Source organism: Spermophilus citellus (genome assembly GCF_964194105.1).
Source record: "Spermophilus citellus genome assembly, chromosome: 4".
Taxonomy (NCBI): Eukaryota; Metazoa; Chordata; class Mammalia; order Rodentia; family Sciuridae; genus Spermophilus; species Spermophilus citellus.
The window spans coordinates 147,626,349-147,639,538 of record NC_138185.1 but is presented as its reverse complement, the minus strand read 5'-3'; the positions used below and the strand labels follow the sequence as shown (position 1 = coordinate 147,639,538).

At 36.4% G+C, this 13,190-nt stretch overlaps 1 protein-coding gene across 1 annotated transcript; it reads left to right on the top strand.

Moving 5' to 3' along the window:
• Positions 1-1,789: 1,789 nt before the first annotated feature.
• On the top strand, positions 1,790-6,475 carry LOC308648242 (olfactory receptor 11H4-like; the record flags this gene model as incomplete). The annotated part of the gene is made up of 3 exons (XM_081292899.1): positions 1,790-1,793; positions 2,488-2,594; positions 5,516-6,475. The coding sequence occupies 3 exons, from the start codon at positions 1,790-1,792 to the stop codon at positions 6,473-6,475; spliced, it is 1,071 nt and encodes a 356-aa protein (XP_081149025.1).
• Between the last annotated feature and the right edge of the window lie 6,715 nt (positions 6,476-13,190).

The following is a 13,190-nucleotide window of genomic DNA, read 5'->3' as shown; positions in this document are numbered from 1 at the left end:
GGCCAGTCTGGTTTTTAGAAAGTTCTTATAAACAAGCTATCAAGCCTTTGGTAAAATGCAAACTCAGTAAAAAAAAAATCAAGTGTAAAGTGATAGTTAAAGTCTGCATAAGTTTTCAGAAGCAGACAGCTTATAGTTCCTCTGTGCTCTGTGTCAGTCACACAACATGAAGAGTACTGCGTTCAGTTTTCACATAAAATTTGTAAAAAAAAAAAAAACATGATCAATAAAAGGAAGATAACCGGGATGAAGAAGGCCTGAAAATTGTATCATATTTACTTGAAGAAACTAAGAGTGCTTAATCTAAATAGAGAAGATTCAAAGATTACATGTATGCCTCCCTCAAATCTTTTGAAGAAGTAGACTGACAATGAACACCTGTATAATGTAGAAAGAAACAAATCTTGCCGGATACTTGTTATAGGCTGATCACTCAGAAAACACTCTCAGCTCAAATTTTGTCCAAATTGTAGTTTTTATTTAGCCAGCTGACTACCCCTCAGCAAGAGGCTGTTCAAGGTGCAGTGCCCACCTCTGCGCACACAAGTTTTTTAAAGACAAAAACCACTTTCACCCTGTGCAGGGTTCTGCAGCTGTGCAAAGTAATATCCTTTACAGAAGCTAAATTTAGCAATTATACAGACTACTTCAATGTTATAAATGTCTGCAGTAACCGGGGATTTTCCCCTTTCCAGTAGAATTGCCATTTGTGGTTGGGCAGGGGTGTCAACAATCTTAATTGGGTTAACTACACTCTCTAATCAGGATAGTGTCTTTTAAGATGGAGTTACTTAGGCTAAGTTCTTAAGTAATTTATAACTAGAATAACTTAACACTACTTATCCTACTTACCCCTATAATTCTATCTCATCTTATTGATAACCTATAGTTTGTATGGTGCTTACTGACTAGGCTAGGCTATAACACACTGACCTTACTGTTTATGACCTGGTTACTCAGTCTTCCTGTGACTCTATTATTACTTCTCCAATTATTAGAGGGGTAAGAAGGATAATTTATGTTCAAACTCCTACAGAGTGAGTACATATGATGGGCACATATTAAATGCTAACTTCCTTTTCCTGAAGTGGAAGACTAAAGCAGTAAATCAAAATTGGAAAGTGACTCAAGGGAGAGCAAGGAAGATTATTGCAACTTCCAAAAATGAAAGCTGCACTGAAGCTGAAGCCCTGCTTTCCTTTGTAATGAGCTTTTTTTTTTTTTTTTTTTTTTTTTTTTTTTTGGCACTGCTAGAAAACCACCAGCAAGAAGGTAGGAGAAAAAGACTCACTGCTAGTCAAAGGGAAGCTGGAAAACCACTAGTATTTCTTAAAGCTCCAGGATTCAGTGAGTTCAGAAAATGCAGTTCTTAAGGTTCTATTCTAATCCATGATTTCTTTGAATATAAGCAACACATAATTCCAAGAAATGAAAGGCTAGACTTCATAGGTTTTTTTTTTATTTCCTCCAGAATGTAGAAAGAAACAGGTGGATATTGTAGTGGATGCTGTCCCTTCCTTACATGGGTCCCTAGGACATAATGTATTGATTCAATTGCCCTTTGTGCTACAAAAAATAAGTAGAAAATAGGAATTCCTGGAGGCAATGAGAGAAAAGAGGATAATATCTAATTGAGAGGAAAAAGTAATAATAAATCAAAGACTCTGACAAATAATTACAAAACCTACAAATGCAAATAAACAATTTCCTGTATTTTCTTCTTAACTATATTCCTTTTTAAATTATTAAGATTTTGCATAAATGCATGAGAGGTGATCTGCCTTATGCTATGGGTAAGTGTAGAGAAGCTATGTATATCAACAAAAGTCAGGTAAGAGTAAAATAACCCTACAATCATGCCTGCTCTGCCCTTCTTAATTCAGTTTATTAAGAGGGATCACCTCTTATTGAATTAATGCCATGAAATAACAATTGCAGCAGATCTCATTTTGGATGACCTTTTGATTCCATATTATAACCATAATTGACAATGAATTAAGATGAACTTTTGAAGTCAAAGATTTTATGTAGTATCTGGGTGTTTTTCAATATTATTAAAAAAAATAAAAATAAAAAACAAAGCCATGAGAAAATGAAAACTTAAGGGAAGAAAACTGTAATTTCACCTGTGATATGATTTGAGGAAGATCCCACCTGCCTTCCCTCAGATGATAAGAATATGGACAGCACCAACAAAACTAACATTTTACTAGTTTCCTGAACTTTTTCTGTGGGGTGGTGACATTTTAGAAACATATATACAGGAAGTTCTTTAAAATGGGGATAAAAGGGCAAAATAGGAAAAAAAAAAAGCATGGAATTTATCTTACCATTTACTGGTTTAAAACTTCAGGCATTTGACCTCCTTGAGCCTTTATCTCTTCATATATGAAAGAAAGTAATAATCCTTGCTATGACTCCCCTCTCGTGTAATTAAGAAAACCAAAGAACATAATACACATAAGTCCAAAACTAATTTCCTTCAAGTCGCCCCTCCAAAGAGAGAGTTGCCTCCTGCAAAGTCCCGTGGAAATGAGAGCAGCTGTGAGCTATCACTCTCTTTGCCACTGGCTGATGGAAGAGTCCCAGCATCGGTTTGTCATTTCCTATAATTTTCACCTGCAAAGCTCTAACCAAAACCTTCAATTACAGCAGGAAAAGCACTGATATTCCCTCTCCCCAACACAAACTCTGAGACTGGAAATAGGATGAGAGTCAAGCTTCCTTCATATTGATATTATGGGAGGCTTTCATCACATTAGAGGAGATAGTGCTTGCTCAGTCATGCTGCTGGAAAACCCAAGGCCTACGTATGAGGATGTCCCTCTTGAAATGTCACATCCTACATTTCTGTGTGCCATTAGGATTATAATGAGTAAAAGGAACCCCCATGACTGTGGCTCATTCTGGGTCCACAAGTTGCCCCCAGAAAAAGCTGCTCCGGCAAATCTGGTGTGTGTGCCATCTGGTCACAAGCCTTTGTGTACATGATAACACAGAAAAGGAAAACTGCTCAAATCACAGATTTTATGGGCTAAATTTATGTAAGAGTTTATTGGATCTTTTGTTTGTTTGTTTATTGAATTATTTTGTCCTTCATAACTGATGTTATTACGAAAAGGCGAACAGATCTTTTTTGTGTATTTCATTATTATGGGCACTAGTGGGTTTTTATTCATTTGATGTTTTAACATAAATTACAGCCATTATCCTTTTTGATACTGAAAATTTTCCAAAATTATCTATTGGAAGCCCCTTCAAGGGTCTGCCTATGTCCTTTTGACATGCTCACTCTCAAGCATCTCTTTGCTTTCTGAGAAGCAGGAAAAGACAATATAGCCCCAGTTCACCTTCTGCTTTCCCAACCCCAGACCTGAAATCAATCCTTTCTTCAACAGGTAGGAGCCCTGCCTCCTTTTAGTGGGAATCTATTCTTTTCTTAATTTATTTGTGACTGAGCATTTTTTTCGAGTGTTTAAAATTTGTAATATTATTGCTTCTAATTTCTTTCAGTATTTAGTGCTGGGAAATAAAGGGTGTGGATTGATATTTTCAGTGAAATTTAATGTTTTCAAGTTTTTTCTTCCTTGATTTTATATTCATATTTTTTCTTTTATAACACAAAACTTGATTTCTGCTAATATTTTGTACTATCTACAAAAAAAATCACTTCCAAAAATCATACTACATATTTTTCTACTAAAAATAAAAATACCAAGCACAGTTTGGAGGGGAGATGAAAATGTGAATAGAATATTTGAGCTTATAAAATGAGGAAGAAGGGGAAAAGTAAAATAGGGATTATAAATCCATATTTCAAATTTCTTCTGAATGAAACTTTCAACTAGATCAAGGTAAAATTCAGATAAACTTTCCTCTATTCCCCTGAATTAAAAATAAATATACAGAAAGTATTTGTAACTATTGATCAATTGATTTTCAAGTTTCCTTAAACCTGAATAAAGCACTAAATTAAAGAACATCAGAGAGAAAAAAAAATTGAATCAAAACATGACTTCCACAAGGCTGACTTTTCTGAAATGGTGTTTTTTGGTGTAAATCTATTGTGGTCACTTGAGGACAATCTGATGCTCTCTTTCACAGGAAGGCCCATGAGGGAGCAACTAAGGAGGATCAGCCTTGAAAGGGATCACCTGGGAAATTGGGCAGATTGGAATCTAGGTGGCCGTAATACAAAGCACATTTGTAGCCAGCAGGAAATAATTGTCACTTAAGACTACAATGGAAGCCCTGCTAGGGAATATAACCTGTAGGAAGAAAATGGGAGCTATGGTATATTTGGAAGACAAAAAAAACAATCTTAAGAGAGACAGTTAGCAGGTTGAATCTTTGGTGTGGTCTCAGGATCCAGGGGATTATCTTCTATTCCTGTATATATAAACACACACACACACACACACACACACACACACACACACACATTTAACCTGTCATGTGCCCAAAATTCCACATGCAAAAAAAAAATTCTTCTGCATTTTAAAATCAACTTTATTTACAAGATTAACCAAGGATAATAATATCACCAAGCACAATAATTTCTGAATAGTTTATAATATTTTATGTTTCTGTAGCATTTTACAATCTATAAGATACTTTGTATATATTACTTTATACAAGTCTCATGTCAACCTTGCTACATATGTGTAATTATTCACATTTTACAGAGTTAGTAATGTAGTTTCAGACAATAAGTGCTTTCGCCAGGAAGTACCATTTACAAAGCATCAGAGTCAGAATTCGAGCTCAGGTCTCCAATATCTCTAAAGTTCATGCTCTGCCACACTGGTGGATCCACCAGTGTATACCTTTCAAAGGCTTCCCCAAGGATTCTTATAACACTAAAGTCTGTAGCCAATGTACTACAACAACCTACAGATAGAGAATAGATACTGATCAGGGCCCAGACATGGTCACTTAATGTAGCTAAGGTGTAACTTGCTTAAAGTCATTCTATTCCTAGGTGGTTATTTTCATATCTGATTTTTTAACCCTCTTGTCCTCTCTTCTGTGTTGCTTAGACAATACAATTGTTTTGTTCCATGAATCTGTCAATTCTAATTTTTAAAAAATGAATTATTTATGTCAAAGTAGACAACTCAGTTTAGCTTTGGCCGAACACTGATCTGTATCATTCAGACCAGTGTTCTCCAGAGCTTGGTATGCCAGGCAACTCTCTGAGGAATACAGAAAGGAGAAATTTGAGTTTCTATTTTTCTTGGAATTCCAAGAAAGTTTTCTCAAAAAGTTTTACTAAGATTTATCATATTCGTAGACAGTGGTTTATATACAGTTTGTAAGTGAATATAAAAATTTAGAAGAGGACACTCAACAACGCTCAACAGCCTATTGTTGGGGTGTCCAATCAAAAAACAAAGAGAAACCACTGGTCTAGACCCTCTGCCCCACGACCAGAAAAGTGTGCTTACTCCCCTGAGGGGAGGACTCAGAGGCATAACTCCCCCTGGATGTGTAATTTGTGCTGTAATCCTCATAGGATGGAAAGAAATTGAGCTCAGTGGCCAGAAATTTCTCCTACATGGTGAGCGACTTCATCCTCTTGGGTTTCCCTTGCCGCTGGGAAATACAGATCTTCCTTTTCTCCATATTCTTTATGACTTACATCCTGACTCTGCTCGGAAATATGGCCATCATATGTGCAGTGCGCTGGGACCAACGTCTCCACACCCCCATGTACATTCTGCTGGCCAACTTCTCCTTCCTGGAGATATGCTATGTCAACTCTGATGTGCCCAACATGCTGGCCAACTTCCTCTCCAGGACCAAAGCCATCTCCTTCACCCGGTGCCTCCTCCAATTGTACTTCTTCTTCTCACTGGGCACAACTGAGTGCTTATTTCTCTCTATCATGGCCTATGACCGGTTCCTGGCCATCTGCCACCCCCTGCACTACCCCACTATCATGACTTCTAAGTTCTGTAATGGCCTGGTCATCTTTTGCTGGGTCTATGGTTTCCTCTGGTTTCTGATCCCAGTGATACTCATCACCCAGCTGCCATTTTGTGGCCCAAATGTGATTGATGACTTTCTGTGTGATCTGGGTCCCCTGCTGACCCTAGCTTCAGCCTGTGTCCCCATCCCAGGGACAGTTCTCATATGTGGTACCATGAGCTCCCTCCTCATTTTTGCTACCTTTTTCTACATAATTGGCTCCTACACACTGGTGTTGAGGGCTGTGATACAGGTGCCCTCTGCTGCCGGCCGGAAGAAGGCCTTCTCCACCTGCTCCTCACACTTGGCTGTCGTGTTTCTATTCTATGGATCAGTCATGATGACATATGTGAGTCCAGGGTCAGGACAAGCAGAGGGTATGCAGAAGTTCACAACTTTGTTCTACTCAGTTTTGACCCCTTTTTTCAACCCCATGATCTATAGCCTTCGGAATAAAGAAATGAAAGATGCCTTGAAGAAAGTTCTAGGAGGTTCCCCAAATTGATCTGTGGTGTTAGTGAGTTATTCTTAAATGAGTTCAGACTGTGAGCTCACTGTGAGTGATGAGCTGAGAAGCTGGCAGGTAGATGTGAAAGTGGATGGGAAGGGCCACATCCCCAGATGGAATTCTCTGCCTCTTCCATGGCATGCTCCCTGCTTCTATTTTACACGTCTTTCATTCTTCCTTTCGTTATAATTGGATGTTCACAAATCTATTTCCAAATGCCTCCCTATTTTTTTTAAATTGAAATTCCTTGAAAGCAGGAACTATCCTTTATCAATTTCTGTAATTTCAGAACTCAACCCAGTACATAGATGTCAGTAATGTCAACCTAAACAAAACAAATACATTTGTTCATATTTCCTAACTATATTCTTAATGGTCAGGACAAAAGCTACAGAAAATATACAAACTCTATTACAATATGTATTTTATATGTCCTACAGATGAAATTAAAGGGAAAAAAACCCTTTCCTAGAAAACATGTGAGGTCAACTTAAACTGAACAAACCATGAAATGATAAATCAATGAAAAGTTTCACCAGATAAAAGTTAATGTCTAAGAAATTACTTCCTTCCTTCCCTTCATCAATACCTTTGCCTAATAATGTAAGTTGCTTTCTTTCATTTCCTTTTTACTAACAATTTTTCCACTCCAGCATGTTTTAAATTATATTATACAACCTTACTACTGAAAGCATGGTCTTTGGATTTTCAGGCGGGCTCACTAAGAAACTTTTTAGAAGGTGAGGTCTCAGAAACCATCCAGGCCTATTGAATCAGAATCTCCATCTTTATAACATCCTCAGTGGATTTATATGCACATTAAAGTTGGAAAAGCACTGATCTACGCCAGAGATTCTAAAAGGGTTGCAGTAATCACCATCACATGTAGGGCTTTCTATTGATGTCTACATTCATCTGAACAGGGATTTTCAACCGAGTGATTCAGAATTGAGAGTGGGGCCTAGAAAAATGTATTTTGAAGAGTTAGCCCAGAAGTTAGAAACATAAAGAGGGGGTTAGGAACTATTGCATTCGAATTTAGGAGATTCTAAACAGTACAATAAAATGCAACAAAATTGTATTTATTCCGTTTCTTTCCAATAGCTGCCCTAGTGCAAATCAACCAAGCTGAATAAATATTAAATTGTAATAAGATATATTATAATCCAACTCTAATAGCCATTGATTTGACCCCCCCAAAACAGATGTCTCTTTTGAATGTTTTTTTACATGCTTGCATTTGAGATACTATAAATGGTTAAAAGAAGTCAGCATATAATGAAAAAGAACAAAGCTGAGGGCATCACAAGACCTAATTTCAAGACAAACTCAGAGCCATAGCAACTGAATAAGGGTAGTGGCACAAAAACAGACATATTGATCAATGGAACAGATTAGAAACCTCATACATATATAACCAAATGATTCTCACTAAAGGTTTCAAAAATGTATATTGGAAAAGGACAGCCTCTTCAATAAATGGTGCTGGGAAAACTAAATGGCCATATGCAGAAGACTGAAATTTGACCCTCTCACTCTATACAAAAATTACGTCTAAATGGATCAAAGATTAAAATGCAAAACCTGAAACTATGAAGTTACTAGACAATAACAAAGGGGGAATGCTTCAGGACACAAGTATAGGCAATTATTTATTTTGATAGGACCCCAAAGCACAGGAAGCAAAAGCAAACAATGAGATATATCAAAATAAAAAGTTCTACACAACAACAAAAAAAAACAATCAACAGAGTGGAAAGACAAGCTAAAGATTGGGAGACAATATTTTCCAACTGTTAATCTGACAAAGGATTAATATCCAGAATATATAAAGAATTCAAAAAGGCAACAACAACAAAAATATGATTCAATTGAAAAATGGGCAAATGATCTGAGTAGACACTGCTCAAAAGAAGAAATACAAATGGCAAAAAAATATGAAAACAATACTCAATATCATTAACTACCAGGAAAATGCAAAGTAAAAACTACAATATTAACTCATCCTAGTTTAAATGGTTGTTATTCAAAGAACAATAACAAATGCTGACAAGGATGTGGAAAAAGGAATTCTCATACACTGTTGATGGGAATCTAAATCATTACATCTCATTATGGAGAATAGTCTGGAGGTTCCTCAAAAAATTGAAAATAGACCTAACATATGATCCAATTTTACATTTCTGGGTGTATGTTCAAAGGAAATAAAATCAGCATAACAAAGAGATATCTTCATGCTCATATCTATTGTAGCACTGTACACAATAGCTAAGATGTGGCATCAACTTATATGCTCATCAAGGGATAAATGTAGAAATGTGGTACAGGGCAAGCAGGGTGGTGCATAATTGTAATCCCAGTGACTCAGGAGGCTGAGATAAGAGGATCACAAGTTTGAGGACATCCTGGACCTATCTCAAAATAAAAAGTGTTGGAGATTTTACTTGGTGGTAGAGCACCCCTGGGTCCAATCCCCAGTACCACAAAAGAAAAAAAATATGGTATATATGTCAGAATATTATTCAACCACAAAGCAGAATAAAATCCTGTCGTTTGAGGAAAAATGAGTAGAACTTGACTACATTGTATTAAGTTAAATAAGGCAAACAGAAATGCAAGTGCTGCATATTTTCTCTCATATGTGGAATATTTTTTTTAAAAAGTCAACCTGAATATAGAACAGGTATTACTAGAGGTTAGGAATAGAGAGGAATGGTGAATAAAGGGAGACAAGATTTGATCAAGTACGTGTTATATGTGTGTTGAAATATCACACTGAATCCCATTAGTATGTACAATTAATACATGTAAATAAAATAAATAAAGGAGGAAAGCATATGAGAAACTATGCAATCATCCATTTAGAATATTTCTATGAAGCCAGGTACAGTGGTGTATGCCTGTAATTTCATCTACTCAGGAAGCCAGGGTGGGAGGATTGCAAGTTTGAGGTCAGCCAAAGCCACTTAGCACGGTCTCATCCCAAAAAAATAATAATGATAAAATAATCAAAACAAACTATCCTATAAAAAATTTTTCTGACACTCTATTTGCCTTTGGAGTGACCCAAATTAGCAAAATTCCCTTCCTGCCCTTGGAGAGGTCACAATCCTGTGATGGAAATAAACTTCCTTAACCTTTTTTGTTCTGTTTTATAACAGCTTGACTGAAATATAATTTATATACCATGATGTTTACCTTTTCAAAGTGTACAATTCACTGTTTGGTTTTTGTTATTGTCATTTAACCACATAGTTGTACCACCATCACCACTAACAAATAATGACAAGTTCTGCATATTGACTTTGCCAGGATGTTAAAGGTGGCCAGATAGTGACATTTCTCCGAGTATGAGCTTTTTAAGGAACTTGAAACCCAGTATCCCCTCCAGTGGCTCCTAGTCACCTGCTTTACAAAGACATTAGTTGAGGCTACTTGGTTTTCAAAGGTAATGTGGAGCCAGAGAGAAGGAGATGGGAATAGTACTAGTTAAAAATACCAGAAAAATCTCTTCCTATGAAATTTCAATTATTTTATTGAATAAATGCTCCTGGAATTTTTGCAATCCTTTGGCTAATTTCCAGAATTCTGAAAAAATTTATCTTAACAATTTGTGCCAAATTTCTTCTGCTTTTATGGAGGCATAGATTTTCTGCCATCTTAAAGTGCCTTCCTAAAATGTTAACCTCTAACTTGAATGCTACAGGAGAATTGTGTACACAATGTTGTAGAAGCAGACATATCCAATTCTGCATGGAAGGGTGAGATATAGAAAGTAACACAAAGGAAACAGCATTTGAGTTGAACATTGAAAGATAACTCAAAGTTCTGCAGACATAAAATCTAGGAAATCAACCCATACAAATCATTAAAAATGAAGTTAAATCCATAATAATATTATCAGACCATGGTAGGGCACGTCACATCAGAGAAATAGAAACCTATGATGGAGAAAAGGAAACCTAACTTGCAGACTGATGCTCACTTCCTGGTCTTGGGGCTGCACATGGCTAAGATGGCACCTGGCAATCAGCCAGAAGGCGTTACCATGGGTTGTGAAGAAAAATTGGACCATCTCTAGGATAGGCTCAGAACCCTTCTGCCCTCATGGACAGCTTGTGTCTCCCCTTAATGGATGTATACGTGAACTATCCTCACCCTGCTGACCTTTATCCTGATTGGCTCCTGTGCCTTATATTAGCTGTGTGTGCTTCCTCAATAAAGGAGCTCCATCCTTGACTGGTCTCCCTGTGGCGTCTGATTGTCCTCTGGTGAGGGAGGGCTGGGTGTGGACGGTCAGTCAGCCCTCTCCTTTCTTGACTCGTCCTGGCAGGGGCATGTTCTCCCTACCTCTCCTGCAAGTCGGGAGGGAACGAGGACTAAAAACCCCGACAGACCATAAAATTAGAGCAGTTGGAGTGCTCCAAGATAAAATAAAAATGACAAACAGAAGTGTACATTTACATTTAAATGTAAATTATGTAAACAAATGAGTATAAGACTGAGACTTTAAAGTTGGGGAGAAAAACAGAACCTAGCTATGTATTTATTGTCTACCTATATATAATTTATATAAAATAGTAGAGAAACTAAAAGTAAAATAGTAGATGTTTGCATATACCATGCAAACATTAATCAGGAGAATATGGAATTATTTGTCTAAATAATATCAGACAAAGTAAACTTCAGAATGAGGAATGTTACTGGGAATAAAGAAGGATACAGCACGATTCAAAAGGGATCAATTCTCTGGGAAGTCATAATAATTATAAATTTAACATATGCCTAACAACAAAGCTTCAAAATACCTGAAGTAAAAGATAATTAAACTAAAATGAATTCAAAGAGTTAATATTTTATGTAAAGTAAAAATAAAATTTTTGAAAGGATAAATGTGATTTTGTTTGCTGAATTTTTTAAATAGGCAAAGCAAAATCATTTTGGGTAGATGAATAAACATTATAAAGCAGATAGGTATGCTGTGGACTCAATGTGCCACCCTAAAATTTATATATCAAACTCCTAATGTAAGGATATTTAGAGACAGGTCCATTGGGAGGGTGAGACTTCCATAATAAGTGCCCTTTTAAAAAGATGAAGAGACCAGTACTTGATCTCTCTATGTTTTGAGGACACAGTGAGAAGGTGAACATTTGTAATGCAGGAAAGAGAATCAGCTGATACCTTGATCCTAGACTTCCTAGCATCCAGAACTATAGGAAATAAATTTCTGTTTTTAAGCCACCCAACCTGTTATATCACGTTGTAGTGACGTGCACTAGTTGGGGTACATGCCCTCACCTAAGAAAACTCACACTGGAATTTAATTGCCCCTGTAATGGTATTGGGTGGTTGAAGGTTGAGGATTTAAGAGGTCGTTAAGTTAAAGCGATGCTACCCTCATTGGGTGGACTGCCCTAATAAAAAGGCTTTCAGGAACAGGCTCTTTCTTTTTGCCTTTCTGCCTTCTACCATGTGATAATGCAGCAAGAAGGCTCTCACCAGATACCAGAACCTTGATCTTGGACTTTCCAGCTTCCAGAACTGTGAGAAAATAAATTTCTGTTATCAATTGCCCACTTTCAGATGTTCTGTCATAACAGAACAAATCAAACCAAGATGAAACCCAAGCAGATAAAATAAACCATTACAATTGAAGTTAGGGCCAGAAAAGGTATGATAAAAAAGGAAACAAAGGCACCTTCAGGCTTCCTGAAATGCTCTTTTTCTTATCTTGTTTTCATTTGTTCTTTTTAGATATAAAATACAGTAGAGTTTATTTCAACATGTTATATATACATGGAGTATAACTTATTCTAACTAGGATCCCATTCTTATGGTTATACATTATGTGGAGTTTCAGAGATCTTGTATTCATATATGAACATAGGAAAGTTATGTTCCATTTATTCTGTTTTTTATAATCCCATCCTCCCTCCCTCCCCTTCATTTCCTTTTGTATAATCCAATAAACTTCTATTCTTCCCTTGCCCCCATCTTGTTGTGTGTTGGCATCCACATATCAAAGAGAACATTTGAACTTTTTTAGGATTTAGGTTTTTGAAGATTGGCTTATTTCACTTAGTATGATAGTCCCCAGATCCATTTATTTACCAGAAAAGTCATAAAGTCATTCATTTTATGGCTAATATTCCATTGTGTATATATACACCACATTTTCTTTATCCACTCATCTGTTGAAGGGCACCTAGGTTGATTCCACAGCTTAGCTATTGTGAATTGAGCTACCATAAACATTGATGTAACTTTGTCACTGTAGTGTGCTGATTTTAAGTCCTTTGGGTATACACCAAGGAGTGGAATAACTGAGTCAAATTGTGGTTCCATTCCAAGTATTCTGATGAATCTCCATACTGCTTTCCATAGTGGTTGCACCAATTTGCAGTCCCATCAACAATATATGCGTGTGCCTTTTTCCCCATATCCTCACCAACATTCATTGTTACTTTTATATTTCTTGTCTTTCTTAGAGACTATTAGATCTTTGTCTTATAATTATTCATTATGCTTTAACATAAATGTTTTATGCATTTATAAACATTATAAAGCAAATAAGTATGCTGTAGATGCAATGTGCATTTTCTTTTGTGTATGGTACAATAAAATTGTAAGAAAAATTAAATTTTTGAATACACAATGGGGGAACATAATTGAGTAAATTTTCGAAGTATCATGCTACTAAAAAGCTCAT